Consider the following 24,746-nt stretch of genomic DNA (forward strand, 5'->3'; position numbering starts at 1 on the left):
TATCACACAAGTGGCAAAGGCAAAGTTACTATCTAATACTAAACATAGTACAAAATGTGAAAAAGAAGTACAAATATTATTAGAATACACTTTATAACAAGAACAGTTTCATCAAGAAATATTGATTAAGATATCACAATGGTAACCCACTTTTGCAGATAACGTTATTTATGTTTAGACTGTGCATACTGTATAAAAAGAACGTACTGGTGTGTTAGAAACTGAATTATGTCTCCGCCTAGTGGACATTACAATATTTAATCTCATTTTATTGTTGGGGGAAAATAAATATAATTTTCACTTTTAATTGGGCTTAGTGTGTTGAAAGAAAAGGTTTCAGAAATGAATGTACGGTGGTTTAATACTATGGTGGTTTGCTTTCATACATAATACATGTCAGTGACTTTGATAGAGGCCTGAGAACAAGCATTTAACTGGCAGGCAATTATATTCCAAAGACTGCACAAGTTTATGTTTCATAAGGAAGTCTCAGAAATGATGAGTCATTTTGGGGCTCCTGAGTGGCGCATCCGATAAAGGCGCTCCGTGTGGAGTGCAGGATGCGCCCTATAGCCTGGACGTCTCCGATTCGAGTCCAGGCTATTCCACTGCCGACCGTGGACAGGAGCACAATTGACGCATTGTCCTCCGACGCTGTAGTTCTGAGGTGGCTGCATGGTGGGCCTGCAGTGTGTAAAAGAAGCGGTCGGCTGATGGCACACGCTTCGGAGAACAGCTTTTGTTCGTCTTCGCCGCTTCCGAGTCAGCGCGGTGGAGATAGCGGTGGGCTGAGCCTAAAAATAATTGGCTATTCCAAATTGGGGAGAAAATAATAAAAACAATTGGTGACTACTAAACTGAAAAAATAAAAATAAAAATGATGAGTCATTCAGGACCAGCAGATTTTCACCGCCAGCTTTCCTCAAGAACTTCAACTAATCATTGTGGATGGTCCAGTGTCATCCTGGCTGCCCATGGCGGCCCTGTCCCTTATTGATTCTATGATGGCTGTTGTTTCTAAGTATTAATGAAGTATTACAATCTGTAATTCATATTCATATTCTGTAATTCATATTCACGATTGCTCTCCGGGTGCCTGTGAAGAAGATTTGTTGATGCCCTACACTTTCCCAGCTACCCGTCCATTTCAATGGAATACCTACCCATTGATCATGGTATGGCGCTTTGCATAATGAACTTAGAATTATAAATGTAGTATTGTAATATGAGATGCCTCTATTGTGATGTTACTCACTGAAATACTTAAAGAATCTTTTCATAACGGGACAAGTAGACGCCGTTGTAATCTGTAGCTGTAGTCAAAATAAAAAAATAAAAACTTTAGGGAGATCTGCAGTCTATATGGTGTGGCCTTGGCAGAAATGAGTAATACTTTAGACCTACTGCATAATTTTTCAATACTCAATTCACTGGAGACAGAAACCTGGCATGGGTGGAGGCTGCTTACATTTTGGTACTCTGCAATTAGTTGCATCCGGTTTGAAAGCTATGAAAGAAAAGATGTGCCACATTAGCACTGTTTATGAAGTGGAATTGTATGTTGGGAAAATGTATAGTAAAATAAATCTCCTTATTAGAAAGTAAGATTGGTCCACTTCCTTGCTATAATGCAAAATCCTTTAACCCTTGTTTGACCTTTGTTTCTGAAACTATGTAGGTAACCCTTCGGCCATTCTTCTCTTGAAAGAGCTGTTAAATGCCCTCATTAATGAGTGGCCAAGATGTCACATGTGACGAAGAATGTCATTTAGTAAGAGAGGCAAAAGGAATTTGAATTAGGACCAATATACAGTGCCCTTGGCTGTGAGGCATTCATATTTCATTTTGAAGCTTTTCTTTATACCAGATGTTTAAGACTAGGGTAGGGAGTGATTTACTTATTAGATTCTGTGACTGTAATTTGAAGCAATTATCTCCAACGAGATTGTGCTTTGTTCATGTACCAATTAGCTGAACCTTTGATACAATATGTGCCCAGAACTGAATACCGTCTCCCTCACAAGTATCAAAATCGGCACCCAGGTCTCAGATCTTTTTATACATTGTGCACCCTGTTTATACAAACCAAAACTAAGTACAGTGACAGCCTTTTGTTACAATATATATTATTAGTGATTGTATTAGAGGCTCATATATCATCATTTGATCCTCAACTACCTTTTTTCTATACGGTCTCCTTTTCCAAACATAGATGAAAAAATTATGATTTTAAAATGTTGACTGCATCAGGATATACAACATAAAAGCTTGGCTGTTGAATAATTAACTGGAATGTCATTGAGTAAAACAGAAATATATTGGGGAAAAGAAATACAGACGTTTCAGCAGTTTAATATTAGTTAATGTTTTTTATTAACATTTATTATCAGTAAACTAAAGGGAGATATTAACACTGTTGTAGAACAATCTTTTCTGAATTTGCTGTGGGACAAATTAATAAATGAAGTGTTTCTCCACTGCAGTGTCAGCAAATGTTATTACTGTATTTATATAAACCTTTATAGAAACAAAAGAAAAATATTTTCAGTAGAATAAGATTTTGTTTAACAAATCTAAAACAACACAATGATAATACCAGTATTTGATGTTTTTCAGTTCAAATACCTTACACAAAGGATGCAAAAAATGCACACCATTTCATCAAAAAACAAGTTCTGTTATATTATACAGCAGAGAAAATGCCTTGAAAAGGGCTCATCTCAGCCAGTTAAAGTATGTTCTGGGTTTCACAGTTTAACCTTGTGAGGAGAGTGACACTGGTAATATATAAGTGCTTGTGCCGTAATACTTTCCTAAAATAATAATTCACTTTGAGAGACTTTGACTATAGTTCAGATTGCCATCACATTATAAAACAGCAATACAAAAATGAACGCCTAAATATTATAAATGTTCTCGTTAATTCTCCCTATTGTGCAATGATACGTACTTAAAAAATCCAATAAAATATCATAATATACAAATACAGAATACAAATATGTTCTAAATGTTTTACATGTATGTGTTTAGTCTTTGACCAGGTAATCAACCTGGCAACACCTGAGAAAATAAAGGCAGCTTGTATTGGTTGCCAACAGGCCCTTATACATTGATTTGAGTGAAAGACAACCCATTTTTCACAAAAATAATTTAGTTTAACACATTTTTCCATTATTCTTATTTTTTATTTTAGCTTTTCTCTTCACATTTTTTAGTAAACAAAAAAAGCACAAACAAAATCTCAACGTGTTTCGACAGAGTCTTAATCATGAGTAAACTTAATTTGATACAGAGGAACACCCCTTTTTTTTAAACTCAATTCTCCACAGGCGATTAATCACCTTTACGTCACAAACCTTCAATTGACAATCAGAACAATCAAAAACAACTGAAATTAATAAGTAATTAGGTACAGAAATGACAACAGAAGGCAGAAGACCATACTTTTTTATATTATTTTAAACACTCAATCTGTACGTCAACACAAAACTTTTCATACCACTAAATATTCTTTTACTAAGTTACTTTTTTCTTTTTACTCTGCAACTTGAATAATGAACAGAGGTATATACTGTATACATACAAACATACATTCTACAAAAAATACCCATATTTAAAGTCTTCATTAAGGCCATGTGGTGGAACAGAATTAAAAAAAAATATCACAAAAGTTTCCCTTCTCAAGAGTTGTTTGTCAACTGAGCCATCTCTTAAAAGGTGATTAATAACCTGTGGAAAATTGAGTGTATAAAAAAGGGGTGTTCCTCTGTATCAAATTAAGTCTACTCATGAATAAGACGAAACGCACTGAGATTTTGTTTGTGCTTTTTTGTTTTCTAAAAAATATTTGAAGAGAAAAGCTAAAATAAAAAATAAGAATAATGGGAACAATTTGTTAAAATTGGTTAAAATTCAGCGCAATAGACAATGCAGCCATGCTCCAGTAACAAAAGCTATCCCTACTATCAACACATTAATATCCATAATTCTATTTATTTAACAGTTGGCATTTAAAAACTTTAGACATGTAGTTGTTACATGTCTTGCATTTTTAAAATCATTACTGAATTAAACATTTTACCAGCGTTGAAAAATCTATATGTAGCGATCAATTATATATATATATATACACACACACACACACACACACACACACAGTATATATAGCACTGTATTCATCCTATTTTTTCCTTTTCAAGCTCAAGTAAAAAACGTTTGTGTTTTTGCTTTCGTCACTTAGTTTAGGTTTATCAGAGGTACATGAATTAAAACTGTACCTCTAAACCTAAGTGAATTCATGCAAATCATGAAGGATTGCCATACAATTTAACATAATTAAACAAAGCAACGTCTTTCTCTTAACTTAGCAATAACTGAACTATGCAATTTACAGGAATATAAACAAACAAACAATGCATAAAAAATAAGTTTATTTCAGAGATAGTCTCGTTTAGAAAATCTGGAACCTGGTTGCCGGTCTGAAAAGTAACTGGAATCTCTGTACTTGTTCAGATTAGCCTGGCCTAAATTAATCACATTTCAAGACATTAATTTTCAAGATCTCTAATGAGTTTTTGTTTTCTTGGGAAACTACAAAATAATTAATTTACTAAATTGATCTGAGTGGAATGGAACTGCTGATTGAAGAAATTCAGAGACTGACAGATGACAATTATAGTAAAAGGCTGTTTTATGAGATAAGAAACAGGTTTGCCCTTTGTGCCAATTGTGCTGCACTGTGTGTTGGTTTTGTGATGTGGAAGCCGAGGGCTTAGGACCACCATACTCCTTTCATGTGTGACTTAAACTGGATTTGAAGTCAAGCATTCAGAGATGTAGTGTGTGTGTATTACCAACACACCTATTTCCATTAATATTCTGCATTTTGACAGGTTTGGTAAACTTAATTTGTTGACTCTAAAACAAGTATGTCGGTACATCACGCGCCATTAGAAAATAAGAGCCGAACTGTACATGTAAAAATGTAAGTCTGATATACCTATATACTCAACAACAGACAAAGGATAACAGTTAGATGTATGTGTGACATACACAATATGTAAGCCCCACTATATTCCACAGCAGGGAATAATAAGGCAAACAAATTAGTTTAAATAGTATTAGTGATGTGTAATTTTTCAATAACGTCAGGACATGTGATGCAAGCTAACTGCAGTCTGTATTACTTCTTCGTCTTCGCTGACAGCAGTGTCCAGGTCCTTGTCTTTGCGCTCCACTTGTTGTTCTTTCACAAATTCCTTCTGTATCCTCTCCAGCTCCAGCAGCTCGGCTGTCAGCCTCTACATGTGAAACTCTCGTCTGTTCTTCAGCAGCTTCATAGGGAAGGGATTCATATCATTAAATGCTATGTTCATTAGTTTCCTAAAGACAGAAGATACAGAGAAAACAAAATGCCACTGATGAAACAACTGCAAAGTTAAAGGACCTGGGAACTCTGCATTTTTCCCCCTTTCAAAAAATACACAAATAAATAAATAAACAATAAAGTATGGGCCTGCCAAAATTAAATTCATAAAAAGACACAAAAAGACAAACATACACACTTGAGAAACAATGCAGTTTATTTTTTAATTTAGTCGTTGCCAATTATTTTTTATTATTTTCTCCCCAATTTGGAATGGCCGAAGCGTGTGCCGTCAGCCGACCCCTTTTTTTCACACTGCGGACTCGCCATGCAGCCACCCAAGAGCTACAGCGTCGGAGGACAACGCAGCTCTCGGGCAGCTTACAGGCAAGCCTGCAGGCGCCCGGCCAGACTACAGGGGTCGCTGGTGCGCGGTGAGCCGATGACGCCCTGGCCGACCTAACCCTCCCTCCCCCCGGGCGGCGCTCGGCCAATTGAGCGTCGCCCCCTGGAAGCTCCTGTCCTCGGTCGGCAAAGGAATAGTCTGGACTCGAACTCGCAACGTCCAGCCTATAGGGCACATCCTGCACTCCACGTGGAGCGCCTTTACTGGATGCGCCTCTCGGGAGCCCCACACAGTTCTAACAGGAACAAAAAATTTAAGTCTGACATACAAAGTTGTTACTTGCTAATTTTATAACATAATTGTTTAGATATTGAACCCATTAACTTCTACAGTGTATCAATCTTCAGGTGGTCCAAATCAGTCAATGGCCCCCTGTCTCTTCACAGCCGGCACTGCCTGGATTCTTGTCTAATACTGAAGCATGACTGGCTGCATCTAAATGAATGTGTTTGTATTTCAGGTTTAGTGGCTGGGCAGAGGAGAAACATGGTGATTGGATCAATAATTCCAATGAAAAGGCTTTGAAAACTAAATGGAAACATATTTCTGCTGCTTTACAGTCATTGTGAGAAAGCTCTGCCAAATTATTATCATATAATCCCAGTTATTTCACTGAAAAACAAGAGAAAGCAGACTGATTGATCCAGTTCCGTGCTACAGTATAACAGAAAATAAATGTTTTCAGTAAATAAAAGGCAACAGAACCTTGGAATTATTCATCCTTAAGATAACTTATTTTTACTAAGACCTAATGGCAAGAAAATTCTGTTTTTAATAGGATCTTAAACGGCTGGTTTCACAAACTACACTTAGTACTAATCTTGGACTACCTTACATAAGATGACGCCCGCCATTACAAAATAAGAGCCATGACCTACGATAAACAGTATGTACATATAAAAATGTAAGTCTGACATACCTATATACTCAACAACAGACAGAGGATAACAGTTAGATGTATGTGTGACATACACAGTATGTAAGCCGCACTATATTCCACAGCAGGGAATAATAAAGCAAACAAATTAGTTTAAATAGTATCAGTGATGTGTAATTTTTCAATAACGTCAGGACATGTGATACAAGCTAACTGCAGTCTGTATTACTTCTTCGTCTTCGCTGACAGCAGTGTCCAGGTCCTTGTCTTTGCGCTCCACTTGTTGTTCTTTCACAAACTCCTCCTGTATTCTCTCCAGCTCCTGCAGCTCGGCTGTCAGCCTCTCCATGTGAAACTCTCGTCTGTTCTTCAGCAGCTTCATAGGGAAGGGGTTCATATCATTAAACGCTATGGTCATTAGTTTCCTAAAGACAGAAGATACAGAGAAAACAAAAGAAAACAAAAAAACACTTTAATAATCTGCTTGCAAACTGTTCATTAAACAGCTATACATACAGTACATCTGTTTTCTAAGCTGCAAAGAGGACATTATGTGGGTCTGTGAGGTGGGGGCTCCATTACCTGTAGGAAGTGAATGGTAAAGAAGGACTTACAGTTTCATAGTGGATGCATGGTAAAGCTCAGTAAACTGCAAAATCACTGTTCACATTTACCATCATCAAAATGGTACAAGACAGTTTATTGAAATCACTAACTTTACTAGTGGTTAAAAGCATGGCCACTGGAGTGAGTGAGATGAGTGTGAACTGTTTATACAGTCTGTGATTAACAGCAACTGGTCTGATGCGTCTGCTGTACATTATCATCATCCTCATTCTGCCTCACCTGCCATCAGAGATAGTTTTGGTGAAAAAACGGAGGTATTGGTAGATTTCCAGATTGTCGTGAATTTTTAGAATGTCCTCTTCATTGTACTTAAAGAGGGCCAGTGCATAGCGAAATATCACCTGGAAACAGAAAGAAGGAAATACTGTTCAGGTTAAAAAAGAAGGATACTTTCGCTCATCAAGTCGTCACTGGACTGAGCCCTTTTATAATGAATTATATTTTACTTATTTCCATGTTTTTCATTTTTACTCTATATAACTCTCTAAAATGTCATTACTATAATTTTAAATAATTGGATAAGCTGTTACAATGTAAGTGTGACATACTGTGCACATGTTTGCAAGTTAAGACAATTTTTCTCAACAATTTGTGCTGAAAAATGTATTAAGCACGTTTCAACACAGTTGGGTAAGTGTGGGTGGTGTGGGTAGTGTTGGTGGTGGGGGGGTGGGTATTAAAGGATCAATTACTAACACAGCCGGCCCTGTACCTTTGTGCCCTCATAGAGGAAAGCGTCCCACACTCTGAGCAGGATGTCGCTGACCAGGCTTTCCACGAAGACCACCAGGAACCAGTTGAAGGTGATGAGGGAATGATCGATGCTGTGCTCCTTGAAGTGGGCCGTCAGGCGAGGCATCTTCTCAGCAAGAAAGTCACGGAACACCCTCTGATCAGCCTGCAAGGAACAAAGAGCTCTGCTTAGAGTAGCAGGAGTTGCTCAGCTGTTAGAACAAATATGGACTATGACTGCATGAATTAGCACATCCACAGTACTTACTGGTGAAGCAAAGGGGATAGCATTAAAACTCAGCTATAGGCTGACGAGCAATGTCACAAATATTTTAACATTTTCTTAGTAATAACGGAGAGACATGTACAAATTAGCCAATTTCCATAACAGGTGCCTTTGGAAAATAGGCAAAAACTGGTCAAACAAAATCTCAAATAAAGACCTCCACGAGAAGACCAAATCATCACAGATACAAAAAGAAGAAGAGTGAGGTGTATAGGCCACGTACTCAGGATAGAACAAACCCATATCCAGAAGGTAGCTCTACAATGGATACCGCAAGGGAAAAGAAAATGAGGCACAGAAAGTTGCCTAAGATCGAGAGGTGGCAAGGGCTTGTTGCGTCCTTGTGTCCCTGGAGGGAAGAAGAGGGTTCATTGATTTGAAATCAGTTGTTGTACATACTGTACCTGAGAGGCAGTGAGGGTTTTGCTGTAGTAGTCTTGTGGCATTATGATTTCAACAACAGCCACCAGACACCAGAAGGCATCCTCTTCATCCTTCAGAACTAAAAGTGCAATAGCTGCCAACCTGCAAGAGGAAACACACACACCACATGACTCCACTGGAAGTATGCTGCTAATATTCAGAAGAAAAGGGGGACACATAGGTGTGCCAAGCCACATTTTTACACATTTTAGGCCCTATTTTGAAATAAATTTTCAGAGGAATAAATACATTTGATGTATGAAACTAGCAAGAAATTATGTAAATTATACACTTATTTGTATTTATTATTATTTTATTTCTTAGCAGACGCCCTTATCCAGAGTGACTTACAGTCGTAGACAAAAATACATTTCAAGAATCAGTACACGTATTAATACAACTAAGAGCAAGATAAAATACAATCACTTCGGTTCTAGCAAGTACAAGTATATATGACAAAATACGATTCAATAACGGAACAGATAACAGTGTCATTGATAGTTACATCAGGATATAATTAAATACAAAATACTACAGATTAAATGACACTCGACAGATTACAGTACTCTAAAGTACAGGGTTAAATGCAGTAAAATAGGGAGCAGATAAGAGCAAGTAAAGTGCATTTAAGGAAGAGTGATAAGTGTCCAGATGGAAAAGAGGAGTTTCTACAGGTGCTGTCTGAAGAGATTAGTCTTGAGGAGGCGCCGGAAGATGGTCAGGGACTGGCCATCGTATTATTTTTAATCTGCCTGAATATGGCCACTCGTGCTTTCCACCACAGTTGTCTTTACAGTTGTGCAGAATATTAAAGAACATATCTGGGCCAGTATATTTGTGATTCCAGAAAAAGATATATTGTACAGGGGAGGGATGAGTAGCTAAGAATACACAACACAGTTAACAACCACTATGTGTCATAATTTTTCAAATATTTCTTAACTCAATAAATAAACACTGTTTGCATGTGTATTCTTATTGCTATTTATAATACAACAACACATTGCTCTAGTATAGTCTCCTGGCATAGCTACCTCCAACAAAGTGCTCTAAAATGTTAAACACCGGTAATGCTGCCATTACCTGTGGCACTGCTTACCGGTAATAGGCATTATTCTCTGTTTTAGAAAAGGATAAGTTATGCTAGTCCACGTCCAAGAAGTACAAGAAAGTGTTTTGTTTTTTTTGGCAACACCTTTTACTACTTAAAATGAGCGAATGGCATTAAGAACTTTCAATACAAAAGGTACAGTACCGGTTGAGGCCCTGGCAGTAGCCGATGGTGGGGTTTTGCCAGGAGAAGGCTAGCAGAATGCGCTGCAGCTTTTGGACTGCGTCGGAGGTGGGCGAGGAGAAATGCTTATTGCTGGTGAGGGTGCGGTGCAGGTCCAGCCTGATCTGCCGCGAGGCCGGGTGCTCCGACACCTCGCAGTGCTTCCTCAGCTCCTGGTAGCGATTGGGATTCCGCTTCCTATAGACCTGCGTCCGTGTCCTCACGATCCAGCGCCACACCTGCTCCCGGTACTCCACAGGGATCCCACACCGGATCAGGCCCTTCAGCTCCGGGGAGGGAGCCAGCTGGTCCAAGGGACGGCTGGCCAGGTAGTTAGCCCACCTGGTCCGCAAGGGCTTGTCCACCATCTCATTGTTGCGCAGGTTGTTGGAACGGATCTCCAGGGCCTGGATTTTGGCCAGGAGCTTCACGTCCTCTACTTCATAATCAGGAATGGTCTTGAATCCATAGTCGTCGTATTCACTGGGAAGGAACAGAAAGTTAAACAAGGATGTTGGTAACATGCAGTATTCACATATTCCCTAAATTATCATACAACATTGTATAGTAGGTGCATGGCTCCAGGTTTTTGTGATTTAGTTATGTGTAATGAACCTCTATGTTAAGTTGTACTGTTATATTTCTAATCAGTCAGCAGCAGTGTGGAGTAGTGGTTAGGTCTCTGGATTCTTGACCGTAGGGTCGTGGGTTCAATCCCCGGTTGGGGACACTGTTGCTGTACCCTTGAGCAAGGTACTTTACCTAGATTGCTCCAGTAAAAACCCAACTGTATAAATGGGCAATTGTATGTAAAAAATAATGTGTTAAAAAATAATGTAATTGTATGTAAAAATAATGTGATATCTTGTAACAATTGTAAGTCGCCCTGGATAAGGGTGTCTGCTAAGAAATAGATAATAATAATAATAATAATAATAATAATAATCAGTCCCCTCTGCCAGCGTATTCCTCCCCAACGCTGCAGGAGAGCATTGAGTTAGTTAGTTGAGTTGGAACAGTTGGCGGAGAGAGACAAAGGGAGAGAAGGGAGTGGGCTGAAGTTTGACGGTTAGGAGGAGGTAAATGTGTTTGGAAGCCAGTACAAGAACCAGGAAAGGGTTATGTGTAAATGGTATGTGTGCCTGAAACTAACCTGCCTAGGGTTATGTATAAGGCCCTGTGTAAATCGAGATTTCACGAACTGCGCAGAAATTGCAAACTTAGCCCAATACCGTGATTTTTTCAATATTCTTATAATTATTATTTGTATTTCATATGATGGAGGTAAGCTATTCTGTATGTCCTGCAATGTTACTGCAAATCATCTGTTGACAGGTATTTAGATTCAAGTATTCACTGAAAGAGAAAGATGGAAATCCAAGAAACCAAAAACGTGAACTTCCATGTTCCAAAAGTCCACTGAAAACCGTGAAGCACGAAACACATTAAATTTTGACCTGACAGGGGTGTTTGTTTGCGCAAATATCCCTCTTGAAAAACTGGGCAACCAAAAGTTACGTAATTTCTTCATACTGAGTGTAGCAAATGGTGGAGTGATTCCTTCATCAGCCCAGCTGAGAAGTGAATACTTACCTAAAGTTACCGACTATCACAAGCAGGAGATTATGGAATTAGTAAAACAGTCTGGTTGCTTGTCAGTGGTCACTGACAAGTCGACTGATGCCCAATAGCAATATGTGTTTCACATTGTATTTGTTTTGCAGGGCCTAAATGGTGAACATGCATCTGACATAGAACTGAAAGCTGTCCTTGCAGATACACTTTACCTACAGGCTGTTAATGACAACACCGTTTCACAAGCTATTGTAAAGTGCTTGAATAACTTTGACGTTGATTTTGAAGATGTCAGTGCATTTATCAATCTATTTGCTGTATAAAAAAATAATAATAATCTGTACACATAATTTATAAAATAGTTCTGTGCACAATCTGCAAAATACGACACTTTACCTGTGATACTGCCTTGAATTAAAAAAAAAAACACACACACACACTATTTTCACAGGGCCTTATGTATGAACAAAGGATCCTGGAGTTTTCTAAATAAGCTGTAGACTTGCTGCAGCCTCTGACTGCTTTTTGGGCATATATACACCTTCACTGCCTAACATCAACCCTTATATATGGTCCTGGAATTGCAGTGTTTATTGACGCACATTGCTCTTTATGTGGTTGGTTAGGGAGCAGTTCAATGTCAATCCAATCTTTGACCTTTCTTTTTGCCTGCTAAGGTGTGCAGTGGTATTGTGATGTGGATTACTATACAGTTAACAGCAAGCTCATTTCAGCTGCTTGCATCAATCGCTCGAACAGCAGAACAAACATTTTCTGTTCAATTTACAATCAATACTATTCAATCTGAGTTCCTGTGCAGCTGTTAAGACTACAGTAAACTCTACGAAAGGAATTTCTATAATATTGACAACAACAAACTGAGAAAATAATCATGAAAAATAGGAAGTGCATATAATTTGCGCTTCTGTTCTAAACAGACCATGCAACAAAACAAAAAGATTTTTTGTTTTGTTTTGTTTTAAAGAAGTGACATAAACAAAATATATATTTTTTTCAATTATTAAATTATCACATTAAAAGAGCAGGGCACATGACATAGAAAATCATAGACAGCAAAGCCCAGAAACTACTGTAAGTTCCAGCTCTTTTTTGGCTTTTCATTTGCGCACCTATTAGATCACAATTGCAACAAACCAACATTAACATTTTGATCCTTTGCTTGTTTTGGTATTCCAGGTCGGGATATGAGGGTATTATATGAAAATGGAACTGGTGTAGCTTGCAATCACATCATCAGTTTAGCAATAGAATTGCATTTTAAATATTTGAATATACTTAGTAACAAAAAAACAAGAAAGTAACCGGGGGAAAAAAGTTTTCGCTGTGAAACCCCGGTATGGAAATGTCAGTACTGTCTTACCTGACAGGGTTGAGTTTAAAGACATCCTTCTTGTCTCCCTGCAGTGCGTCCTCAATGAGCCTTTTCACCATCTCCTGCTGACTGCTGTCCAGCCCTTTGCTCTCCTGCAGCCTGCGCAGCATGACCAGGTACTTGCTCTCAATCTGGCAGTTTTTGGCCTCCAGGTAGGCACACTGCAACACAAAAGAGAGGTTTAGGGTTAGGATTAAAACAAAACACAGCAGCTGGTGAAAGCAATAACCCTCCCACAACCTCCCACTCATTTCCAAGATAGGGCAGTCCAAAGGCAGAGGGTTTCTACACCCTGTTACTTTTTAACTGGGTTGAACTTGTTTATTAAAATGTAAAAATGAACCTAGTACATTTCCAAATAACTAATTTTACAGTTCTGATGGAGCCATTCCAATTATAATCTTGCTTCTGCTCCTTAAATTAATTTTATTTAAAAATCCTCTTTGCTGCAGTGTTCACTTGTTCCCTTGTGCTGCTTATATTAATTACAAGACTGCTATTTCCTACAGTGCAATATGTGTGTCACCCGAGTGCTTATGGACACTGTGGCTGTGAAGGGTCATTTCTTTGAAAGTTAAACTGTTGTGTACAATACATGGTTTTTTTCAATTACGATTCGGAAATCAAAGCGTTTATGTTTTTGGCAATTTTAGCAGTTTTAGCATAACCTGCAACTGAAATTATATTTATTTATTTATTTTTACAATTTTTGCTTTAAACCAGAGTCACCCTGGTATCAAATGTGATACCTATTAATTCAAGTGCTCCCAGAAATCCTGAAACAACTCTACTGTAGTACAATAGTTTTTCATGTCACAAAAATGGTCTGATTCTAAATATATCTAAAATAATTTAAAACCATTGCCAATCAGACCAGATAGATAAAACATCTAATTTGCTGCAATCATACCAGCCAGTAGCTGTTTCATTGCACAGTGCACTCAGGGGATACCACTATATGGAGCCATGACGCAGGCACTAGGACAGATCAAGCACTGATACAGAAACAGCTACAACTTGACCCACCCCAAAGAACACATTGGGGCCAACAAGATTAAACATTAATTTAATTTGCAAACCAGGCATTTGTGTTTTTGTGAACAGTGCCCTACATTCACAGCACTGTACTTGTATTTAGAATTCACTACATATCTTTCCAATTTGCTTTCTGCATCTAGAGGAGACCTAGATTTGGAGATGAAAGGGAAACATCCCAATCAGTCTGATCTGTTCATTCTGGGAGACTGGAGCTGGCTCAGTTGCTAACTTCTCTGTGGTTTTAATTAGTAATGCATGAACACACCCGAGGTTGCTGACCAGGCTAACAGCCAGCCAGTCAGAACTACTATGACAGTCAACTAAGAAGAAGAAACAAGGAGTGAAACCTAGCAGGAGTACAAAGAAAATTATAAAAATAAGGGAAGTACAGTATAAAATGAAAAAAGAAAAACCACAAATTACTAAAGAGAAACATAACAGAGGAAGTATCTCTGCAAAAAAAGCAAATAATTAACCAAAAATACTGACTGCCTATGTCTTTATTTATGCAGATACTAGACTACAATAACAAGGTAAGAAGGTATGTGGAGGAGTGGTTAGGGCTCTGGACTCTTGACCCGAGGGTCGTGGGTTCAATCCCAGGTGGGGAACACTGCTGCTGTAACCTTGAGCAAGGTACTTTACCTAGATTGCTCCAGTAAAAACCCAACTGTATAAATGGGTAACTGTATATAAAAATAATGTGATATCTTGTAACAATTGTAAGTCACCCTAGATAAGGGTGTCTGCTAAGAAATAAATAATAATAATAATAATAATAATAATAAAAGTATATTAATAAACATGGTAAACCCAGGTAAATTATTATAAATGCATTGTATAACCATGGGAAAAGCATGGGTAAAACTGCAGAAATACTGTGGTTAAACAGGAGGCCAAAGGAATGCTTTAAACTTTTAAAAAGTTACCAGGATGTGAAAATGATACAAAGTGAATCTAAAGTTGTTTTTTTTATTTTGTTTTGTTTTTTGAGTTACAGACTGTGTAAGAATAGTGCCCAGTAGGTCACCAGCTTGCGTCACTACATTAGAACCACTTGCAATCCATGTGTCACTAAGCAGTTTGCTTTATCATAATGTACCAGCATGCTAGTTGTTCTTTAATTTACTTTGGCTTCTTAGTGCAGACAGAGATGTCTCTAGGCGAAATCACAGATCTCATTGTGGTTTTGTGGTTAAAGCTATAAGAAAAAAGAAATAAACGAAACTCATTACTATTACTATTAACCTGGGGCCTAGGCTATAAAAGCTGAAAATAAGATGTTTAGTATTAAATAAAGTCACTTATATATTAGCCTTACACAGTGACGATACTGCATTAAAGACTTGTAGGTAAGGATAATATATTTTTTGAACATATATGTTTTTTCACAATGGTTAAATGGGTACAGATCTGTCACACAGCAAGCTGTAAAGCACATACCTTCATCAGGAGGCCCTTCTCCTCTTCTGAACTGTTCCTCCACAGCTTAGTAAGCTGGTAGACTTCAGAGTTGAGGAACTTGTTTTGGATCTTGTGCGCCTCTATATCGTCCTAGTAAACACAGTAAAAGAATGAAATCAGAACACAATCTGTGGTTGTACTTAAAACATTTCTACTGTGAGCTCTACTTATTAAGAGCACAGGTTTGACCTAGTCCTGACTGATCACTGCTTTTCTTTGCTTTCATAATTGTACTCATTTGTACCCTATAAAACACTGTTTGAAAATCGCTGGGATATGTAAAAAAAAGTGTGGCGAACTAATGTCAATTAATACACTGTACAAAAACAATATACTTGTTTTGTTCTAATAACAAAGAAATAGAAGAAAAAAATAGTTGGCCAACTGATCACGTGTCTGGAATTATTATTTGACTTTATATTAGTGGATTTAAGTTTTGCTAATAAGCAGATAACTGGTCTCCTAACTTTTGTCAGAGAGCAGTGTACCCCCTCATGCCTAGTAGCCTGGGGTTACACAGGGATCTTTTTTTTTTTTATACAGTATGTTTATGTTATTATAATCATTTTTGCTGTTCATTGTAACATCACATCAACACTGTGCAAGCCTGACCTATACAGTACAAAATCACAGTAACGTGATACAAAGTACAGTCGAAACTGTCGTATCTGATCCTGTAAGATATGACACCATCATTACCCAATGGACCTGTGCCATGTGTGACTTACATATGCTGCTACCAACTGAATGGTACTGATGGAAACTGACCAATGCACATTTTATTATGGGTCTAAAACAGTAAATTCAGCTCTTAGCAGGTCAGAATTTGTACACTCTGTCACTTCACATAACTGCCCAGTTTAACCATAGTAAATAAAAGAAAAGTAAAGGATTCATAAAATTACTGTACTGTTAAAAAGCGTGCATCCTTGTTGTTGTTTATGTCTCAGGTTAACACACACACAATGTAAAAAAACCTGTCAGATTACTTTGGCATACACTGAGAAAGCACATTAAGAACTGTTTGGAATGCTGTTTTGTAAACTGAGAAATACTGTACTTCAGTGCTTGTGCAGTCATTTTCACAGATTTTTTTGTATAGTATACATGCTGTTGGAAAACATGGAACAAGTATTGAATAGCAGTTTGCTACGCATGAGGAACGACAGGGCTGTATTCATGTTATTTTTCTGAAAAGTGATTTAACATTGGATAGAAAAAACTGTTAGTTCCAAAAATGCAAGAACTGCTGTAATAGATGAAGGCTGGCTGTATACTCTGGGTATATAGATACTTGCACTGCATTGACTCTGAGCAAGCAAGAAATAATAGCAGCTTCATTGAGCAATGGATGGTAGCAGAGAGCTGAGAAAAACACCAAGTTAACGTATATTTAACTATATTTAAACAACCGCACATTAGAAGTAAATTGAAGGCAATATGGTAGAGAAGTTACCCTGAAGTTATGACAACTGAAAAGGATTCTTTTGTGTCAAAGCAAATGACTGGCCAGCAGCACAAGGTTGTACAAACAAGTCCTTTGACCTCCAGCCCTGACATGAAAGACGTTTGCCCTTCGGGGAGTCCACTGTGGGGTATAAAACTAATTAAACAGGTTTTTGCTTAGAATATACAGCTGGTTTATGAGGGGGTCATAAAGCTAGTCTTCAGGGGGATCTGGAAGGAGCCAGACACTTCAAAGGGGCTGATAAGAGATTTGTAGATTTGTATAAACTAATCAAGAGAAACTTGTTTTTTCCTGATTGGAGTGCACATGGTACATAGTGACCGGAATAATGCATTGTCCCTTTGCCATTGGTTGAGTGTTATAGGAAGAGGAGGAGAGATACACCTATGCAGAAGGGTATTTAATGTCATGTAAAAGATGTAACAACTGGTAATCGGTTCTATACTTGGACTGGTTTCCCTGCATGTATGAAATAAACTTAAAACTGATTAAGAAATGGCGTCTCTGCAGTTTCTTAAGAAACATCGATACTCACGTTTTAAGTTACATCACATGCTGTGTCGTACTTTGGTGTTTTAGGCACACTGATGTACCTGACGTTGTTCATTTATAATGTCTCGACGTTAATAAAGAAACTACAATATACTAAAACGACTTCCTCTGAGATACAATATTAGTATATATTCGCTGGACCCCTGGACCGGTTCTACTATAAATGAATCATTCTTAGACTGGAGTGGCAAACAGTAATTGTGTGTCTGCTCCAATGCTAATAAAAGCTAGTTAAGATGTCATGTTTGTAATGCTTATTGGATGCAGAGAAGGTGCAGAATACCGTATGTGACACCCCAGCAGTGAAAACATGGATCAGTTACTTTACTGCTTTTTCACATCATGCAGGATTACATGGTGGTCAAACAAAACCAAAAAAAAGAGTGTGGTTTTATCTGTGTTTCTTGAAACAAGAGTTGACGTACTTCCCATGGCTGTAATGTAAAAGTAACTTTTAAAATAACCTTGAGGTGCTCAATCTTCTCCTGCAGCCTGCAGAAGGTCTCTGTGCCCATGGAGTTGGCTACGGTACGCTGGGGGTCAGCCATGCAGGCGGCCACCTGCTCGGAGAGCTTGAGGATGACTTCCTGCTTGGCGTTGTTCTTCTCCATCATGAGCTGCACGTGCTGCTGCAGCTCATTCACTTGGCAGTCCTGCATGGCCAGCCGCTGCTCCAGCTCCTCCTTGTCTTTGAGCAGGGCCTCCAGGCGGCCGTCCAGGTCCGCGATACACCTCTCTTTGTGCCGCACCAGCTCCAGCCGCTCCTGCTCCCCTGCTGCTGCCAGGAACTGTTTGCTGGTCCTCTTCTCCTGCTGTGCTGCCTCCAGGGCCTTGTGAAGGAGTCGCACCAGCTCCTGATTTCAAAACAAAAACACTATGGTCATTTACTCTTAAAGGTGAAGCTTCATGAGCTGTGTTGGAGGTTCCTGTAAATAAATTATACTGTAGGTGGTCCCTGAATAATGCACCTGTACTTTCTTTGTAATCTGAACCAGGTGGGATCAGACCTGTTCAGATTAGTGATTTGTTTGGAGTACTCATATTAAACTGTACCATACTAAAAATGCCTGGTATAGTATTTGTTTTAGGTTTTTGATTCTTGCATTTCCTGAAAAATCTGTAATATCCCTTTGAATAAAAAAATACTGTTTTACTTATCATATAAGAACAGCTGTTAACATCATGCATTTAATTACAGTTATGGCTACAGGTAAATTCAAACTATTGGACCTCGGATTAGAATAGTCTACTGTACAATGCAATTTTCCCTAAAAAACAGCCTGTTGCAGTATTTATTAGTAGTGCATATGAGAAAAGGCTCTGAAGCTCTGCCCTATATTATACGTCAATGGCCTTAAAACCAATTATCAGACATTATTATTATTACTATTTTGTTTATTTTGCAGACACCTTTATCCAAGGCGACTTACAGAGACTAGGGTGTGTGAACTATACATCAGCTGCAGAGTCACTTACAACAACGTCCCACCTGAAAGACGGAGCATAAGGAGGTTAAGTGACTTGCTCAGGGTCACACAGTGAGTCAGTGGCTGAACTGGAATCTGAGCCGGGGACCTCCTGATTACAAGCCCTTTTCTTTAACCACTGGACCACACAGCCTACTATTTCAATAACAATGTCCTTTTTTAACCAATTTATAAAAGATTAATTCAGTGAAGTGTTTTTAGAAAAGACCAGCAAAATGACTGAAAATTCTGCACACTGCCTGCTGGTGGTCATTTTTCAAACCATTCAGGAGATCAGCTTAACTTGTGTGTTTTTAACAGGCTCAAAAAAGACCTTGTTTTTGCAGCTCTGTTCTTTGTACTCTGAAAGAAGAAAACAATGATAATGCAATAAAAGTACCAAACACTGGAAATACTGTCCCAGTATTACAATAATAATGAGCAATGGTGTCTTGTAAAGTGGTTTCATAAGGTCCAGGATAACCGTGTCTTTAATCAAGACACAAAAACTAATGATAAAATAAGTCAAAATGCACATGCACAATAAATTCTGTGCACAAATAAAGATTGTGTCTGTTGGTCTAATTTTAGATCAAATATACAGTTAGCTACAAACTCTTGCATGTTGCAGATCAGGTGCATTTGAGCACCGCGTTAAAAGTCGTATGGGTTACTAACAGGAAACAAGAAGGCGGCGATGCAAGATTAAAGTTTATGTTTGGGAAGCAATAAAATATGCTTATTGAAGCTCATAAAAATGTAAAAGGAAGTTTTGTGACCATACAGGCAAAAATGTAAGCTGTCTTTTTATCATCATAAGATACAGAGGAGTCATGAGCGAAAACACAGAATTGCATTCAGGAGCTCTATTGTGACTGTTTAGATCTAGCCCTGCAGAAACAGTCCCTGCACAGGGCACAAAATTACCCTTGACTTCCTGACTCACCCTGCACACCATGCACTCATGCCTTTACCAGCTGAGCCCCTCGAGGGCCCCAGAGATTTTGTATTTTAATACACTTGTACTGTATGTGTCGATGACAAAATAATAAAAAAAATTCTACATTGTAACCTTTATGGATTCATAGGAACAGTAGTACAGCACAAGAGTTTCAGTTACAGACAATGAAGCAACAACAGACTCTCTTCACTGTTTCAAAAGTGCCCTTCAACCATATTTTACATACACAGCTACTATAGAACATCATACCACCATGTTTATAACAATTTGGATTATCAGCAATACAGTTATCACACTTTTAAAAAGCTCTCTACTGTTAGGTAATGCATGAGTTATTCTGCTAAATGTGTTTGCCTTCACACCCAGTGACACCTTAGCCAAAGAGGAAAGAAAATGCACAGTAAAGCAACCAATTTGTGGTCAGCATGCAGGTTTCTGACTTGCATAGAAAAAGAGTTAAGACATCACACAGTCAATACAGTAGATCAGTACTTTAATCAGTTTAGGCAAAATTGTTGCTGGTCTTGGATTTGAGTTTGTATTACTTTGTGTAACTGCTTGACTAAATCCACTGTTTCTGTCTTATGTTCGTTCATACCATGCTTATTATAGATACAACATCATATTTAAATACTATCATACAACTTTATAAAGGTTTACCACTGTGTTTTTGCACAGTATTTTTTACAGTTTTCCCATGCTTTCCCCGTGATTAGACTGTTATTTTCCCACAGTGTACCCTGGCTTTCCATGTTTATTAATATGCTTTACCATACCTAGCTGGTCTTTACAATGCTGACCTATGCTGTACCACTATGCTTTATGATTTTACTATGGGAAACATTTATAAGGTTCAATCATTCATTGTACAAGTGCCTCACAAGACATATTCTTTAATAACTCAGTTATCAGTTGTTATGTGCTTAAATATACTTCAGTCACCCAAACCAAACATATACCTTTTGTGACTTGAGCTCCTCAGTGAGCGTGAACACCTCGTGCTGGAGTCTGGATAGTTTGTCCACGGGGCTCCCCTCCTTTCCTGACACCACCTCCCCAGAAGGCTGAAGAGAACTGGTCATTTTCTTCTCCCTCTTGTTCATGCTGCTTGATGGAGAACTCTTTCCTCCAGTCTTTGCTTCCTGCGCAGACTCGTTTGTAACTGAAGAAACTGAAGGAGCTGAAAGGACTGTAGGTGCTGGGGGTGTCAGAGGTACAGGCGGTGCTGGAGGTGCCAGGAAAGAGAGCAAGCAAAGAAAGCATTTGAAATGCATGAATATTTATTTTATATATATATATATATATATATTTTTTTTTTTTTTTTGTTCTTAAACTTGCTGGTTCTTTATTTTATTCTGGAGCCACCTACCTGACAATATACCCTTCATAATCATTAAACAAAAAAAAGAAAATAATGATTATTTCTGGAATTCAAATTTGTTATACACACAAAAATAATCATAGAACCCATAGTACCGATGTTAATTCTTGGGTGCCTAGCCAAAACTACAATTTGCTGCAAAAGAAAATAGTTGTTAAAAAGAGCTGTTGTTTTCAATGAAAGGTGAAATTGTGAGCTATCAAGTAAGTTTTCTAGAAATTTCTTAAAAAAAGGCTTTATTGACACTCATTCTTTATCTTATTAACAAGCTTTACTCCTGCATGGTTCACCTTTTAGGAACAGGAAACCTCTGCACATTTATAACAGCAGAAAGAGTTCTTACCCTGCATGAGAAGAATGTAATAGTTTCAGAGCCACTGTGGTGGTCCCCGCATTGAACTGATCCAGACATGAACTAAGCAGAGACACAGACTTTGCAGGGCAGTTTCCTGTCAACTGAAGGACGCACCTGTTGTTTCCCCCAGTATCTGTGTCACAGGATCCTCACAGGGACAGTCTTGCGACTGCTGAATCTTGTCAAAGTTGAACACACTCCGCCTCAGCTCCTGAGCTGGCTTGTTTCCACAGATATTGAGGACTGTGTTCCTGTAAGGGCAAGGCAGGGGAAACACAAACTGACTTCTGAAGGCAAAGTACAGAGAAAACGAAACTAAATGCATTGAAACAAACACACACACACAAACTAAAGTAGTACACAACAAATAACAAAATCCAAAGCTCAACTGGTTGCTTCTCTTGCTTACAGGCAGCTGCCTGGATAGGGCTGACTAGTTTACATAACAGGTTTGAATAACTTCTGTAAATTTTCAAATACAAAATGACCTTAGGATAAAAGCACATGTTGCTTCCCACTAGTGAAAACTTTGCTGTTATTAAATAGAAGACAAGGAATATATTTTGGTTACAAAATATTTGGTGCTAGCAAATCATGAGCAACTGACATTGCCCCAGCCATTGCCATGATTTTGGTACTTACACTGTACGTAAGAGAGCCATTTAATTCAGTGTGCTTTCCCATTAAGAGGCACATAAAAAACAAGGTATGCAGGTAGTGTCTTACTGTATCTCTGTGATGGGGTGCTTGAGGGAGAGCTTTTGCAGTGCATTTTGTTGCCAGGGGTCTGGCAGACAGGCTGCGGCTTCTCCGACTAGGCCCTTGGGGGTCTTTACTGCTGGGAGGAAGTCCTCTGTCCTTCCTGAAAAAGAGCACAAGCATCTCAACTGCCCATCCCTTCAAACAAAGTACACATTTCATACATATTCATTTATCATGTGGAAATGCCATTCTAATGTACTGTAATACATTTGTACTTACTTGCTGGACTTCATGGAGTAAATATAATTAAATGATTAGATATACAAATGTATTATTTGGTTCCATTCTCCGTATTTCCAAAAGCTGTAGATATATGTATGTTTTAGTGAAATGAAAATGTCCTTCCCTACACCTTTTGCTTGGGAAAGTTTCTGGCAACATTAGAGAGTCTCACTCACAACAGCTGTCAGAAACGGTGTTTGCGGGCTGTGTTGTTTAAGCTGCTGTCTTAAGAAAGTACAGGTTAAAAGTATACGTCATTCTTATACCAGAAGACAAGAGTCAGCTGTAAATACTGGGTCTATTTTATTATACATACGGAGGTGCATATACATCTTGCCAGCTTTAAACCTGTATACAGTACCTAGTCTAAAACAGCACCAGATCTAAAATACTGTAAGTCTACTGGGTGTTGTTAATAAAGAGTTCAGTGGTATTTAAATCTGGTGTTGTTAAGACATTTTTACAGCTTGTCTTGTGAGTAGTTTGGACAGGCAAAAGGACTGTAAAATATAAAAATTGACAATTTTATTATCACGGCATTATTAAAACAGCATTGGGAGGGAGCAATATTAACCCAATTTGGTTAACCTGAATCCAAGTATGAACCAAGTATTTCATTAACATACATTCCCCACCATGACTGTAAATTCATGACCATGACATAAGCATTATGAAATGGCAATGCAGTTTCCTGAAAAGTCCCAAGACATGAATGGATGCACAATAAATATTGCCACAGAATGTGTACACCTAGTTTAACCAAAATTAGATAGGTGTGACATACAGATGGACTGATGAACAGCCAGAGTCACCTCCACACAACGCCGTTGTGTTCTCAGCAACTAAGCCTGCTTGAAGGCTTCAAGCACAACAGAGCCGGTGAGTCATCGGCAGAAATGAGACAACCACTGTCTCACTGTGAACATTCTCAGCATGGGTATGGGGCAGAATTGAAATCACCCTTTTGTCATTTTGAGTTCTTTCCACCACACAGCACCAACATTCTCCTGTATGATCATCATTTTTGATTGTTTGAATTCATTAAGATATCTGACACCAGACACAATAAACAAAGTCCTGGTACTTTTGTTACCTCACCTAATTAAAGCATTGCATTTCTTGCTTCACATTACACCTCATGAAAATATCTTAGATATAATTACAATAAAGGGCAAAACATGAAAAAATATGTGGTGGTTACAAGAGTATAGCAACACTTTGTAAGCGTTTAGAATAAATAATTTAAATTGGGTTATTCCGGTTCAGCTGTTTTGTTTTGCATGCACACAACACCTACCCTGGAACCCTTTTCCCCATCAGATCACAAACTGAAGAACCCCACCCCACACACAATTTGGTTGACTTGAATTAAAACTGGGCTGTCAGTGAGCTTACCTTCCCAAGGTGCAGAAGGCAGCTGGCAGAGCTGTGTGGAGGTAGTGGAGGCCTCTGCAGGTATTTTCACCAGGCTGGTATTGTGCTGCCACCGTTTTATTTGCAGCTGCTGCAACCAATACAGCATGGCTTGGCTGTTTAATGCCTGTAAAACAAAAACAAAACAAACTAGATGGTAACTTTACAAGTAAAGTTGTGGGGCTTGCTTTATTGGGAAAGTGGTCAAAGTAGCTGATTTGTGTCAAAAGTCACATTGTTTATTAATTGTCTCATGCTTAGAATGTGCTAGAATTTGAAATTTCTCAAAGTTCTATGACAGTTAATTCAACAGTGGGAAGTAGCCTACTGAAAGAAGTTGATGCGGTTACTAAAACAGCTGTACCTCTTGATTGGTAGACGCCATTCCTGTTTTGATTTCATATTTGAATAGCTGAGAAGTAGAGGAAGATTTCATTTGCTCTAAGTAGTTGTCTAACTTGTTGGGAAAGTGGTCAAAATGGCAGTTTATAAAAAGTTAGAGAAAATTTTAGTTGGTGCGGTTACTAAAACAGGTGTACCTCTTGATTGGTCAAAGTTATTTATGTTTTGATTTCAAATTTGAATAGCAGAGAAGTAGAGGAAGATGTCATACCCTCTAACTTTTTGTCTAGCTTGTTGGGAAAGTGGTCAAAATTTCAGTTGTTTATAAAAAGTTAGAGAAAATTTTAGTTGATGCGGTTACTAAA

General features: G+C 38.3%; 1 protein-coding gene across 9 annotated transcripts in view; it reads right to left on the reverse strand.

The window, feature by feature from the left end:
* Positions 1–2,349: 2,349 nt before the first annotated feature.
* Positions 2,350–24,746, reverse strand: part of LOC131696682 (TBC1 domain family member 2A-like) — a 28,297-nt gene continuing 5,900 nt past the window's right edge. For 2 of the 9 annotated variants that reach the window (XM_059029048.1, XM_059029043.1), the window contains exons 3-15: positions 24,022–24,166; positions 22,369–22,504; positions 21,757–21,893; positions 20,866–21,131; positions 17,944–18,333; positions 15,439–15,549; positions 12,946–13,118; positions 9,972–10,472; positions 8,698–8,818; positions 7,988–8,173; positions 7,495–7,616; positions 6,878–7,073; positions 2,350–6,006 (exon numbers count right to left, since the gene is read on the reverse strand). In XM_059029048.1, the coding sequence (XP_058885031.1) occupies positions 5,608–6,006; positions 6,878–7,073; positions 7,495–7,616; positions 7,988–8,173; positions 8,698–8,818; positions 9,972–10,472; positions 12,946–13,118; positions 15,439–15,549; positions 17,944–18,333; positions 20,866–21,131; positions 21,757–21,893; positions 22,369–22,504; positions 24,022–24,166 (2,883 nt within the window). In that variant the 3' untranslated portion in view covers positions 2,350–5,607. Of the gene's footprint in view, positions 6,007–6,877; positions 7,074–7,494; positions 7,617–7,987; positions 8,174–8,697; positions 8,819–9,971; positions 10,473–12,945; positions 13,119–15,438; positions 15,550–17,943; positions 18,334–18,909; positions 19,130–20,865; positions 21,132–21,630; positions 21,724–21,756; positions 21,894–22,368; positions 22,505–24,021; positions 24,167–24,746 lie in introns of those variants that run through there. The other 7 variants (XM_059029055.1, XM_059029061.1, XM_059029053.1 and 4 more) reach the window with 7 other exon arrangements.

The sequence above is a fragment of the Acipenser ruthenus genome, chromosome 1 (assembly GCF_902713425.1).
Source record: "Acipenser ruthenus chromosome 1, fAciRut3.2 maternal haplotype, whole genome shotgun sequence".
Lineage (NCBI taxonomy): Eukaryota > Metazoa > Chordata > Actinopteri > Acipenseriformes > Acipenseridae > Acipenser > Acipenser ruthenus.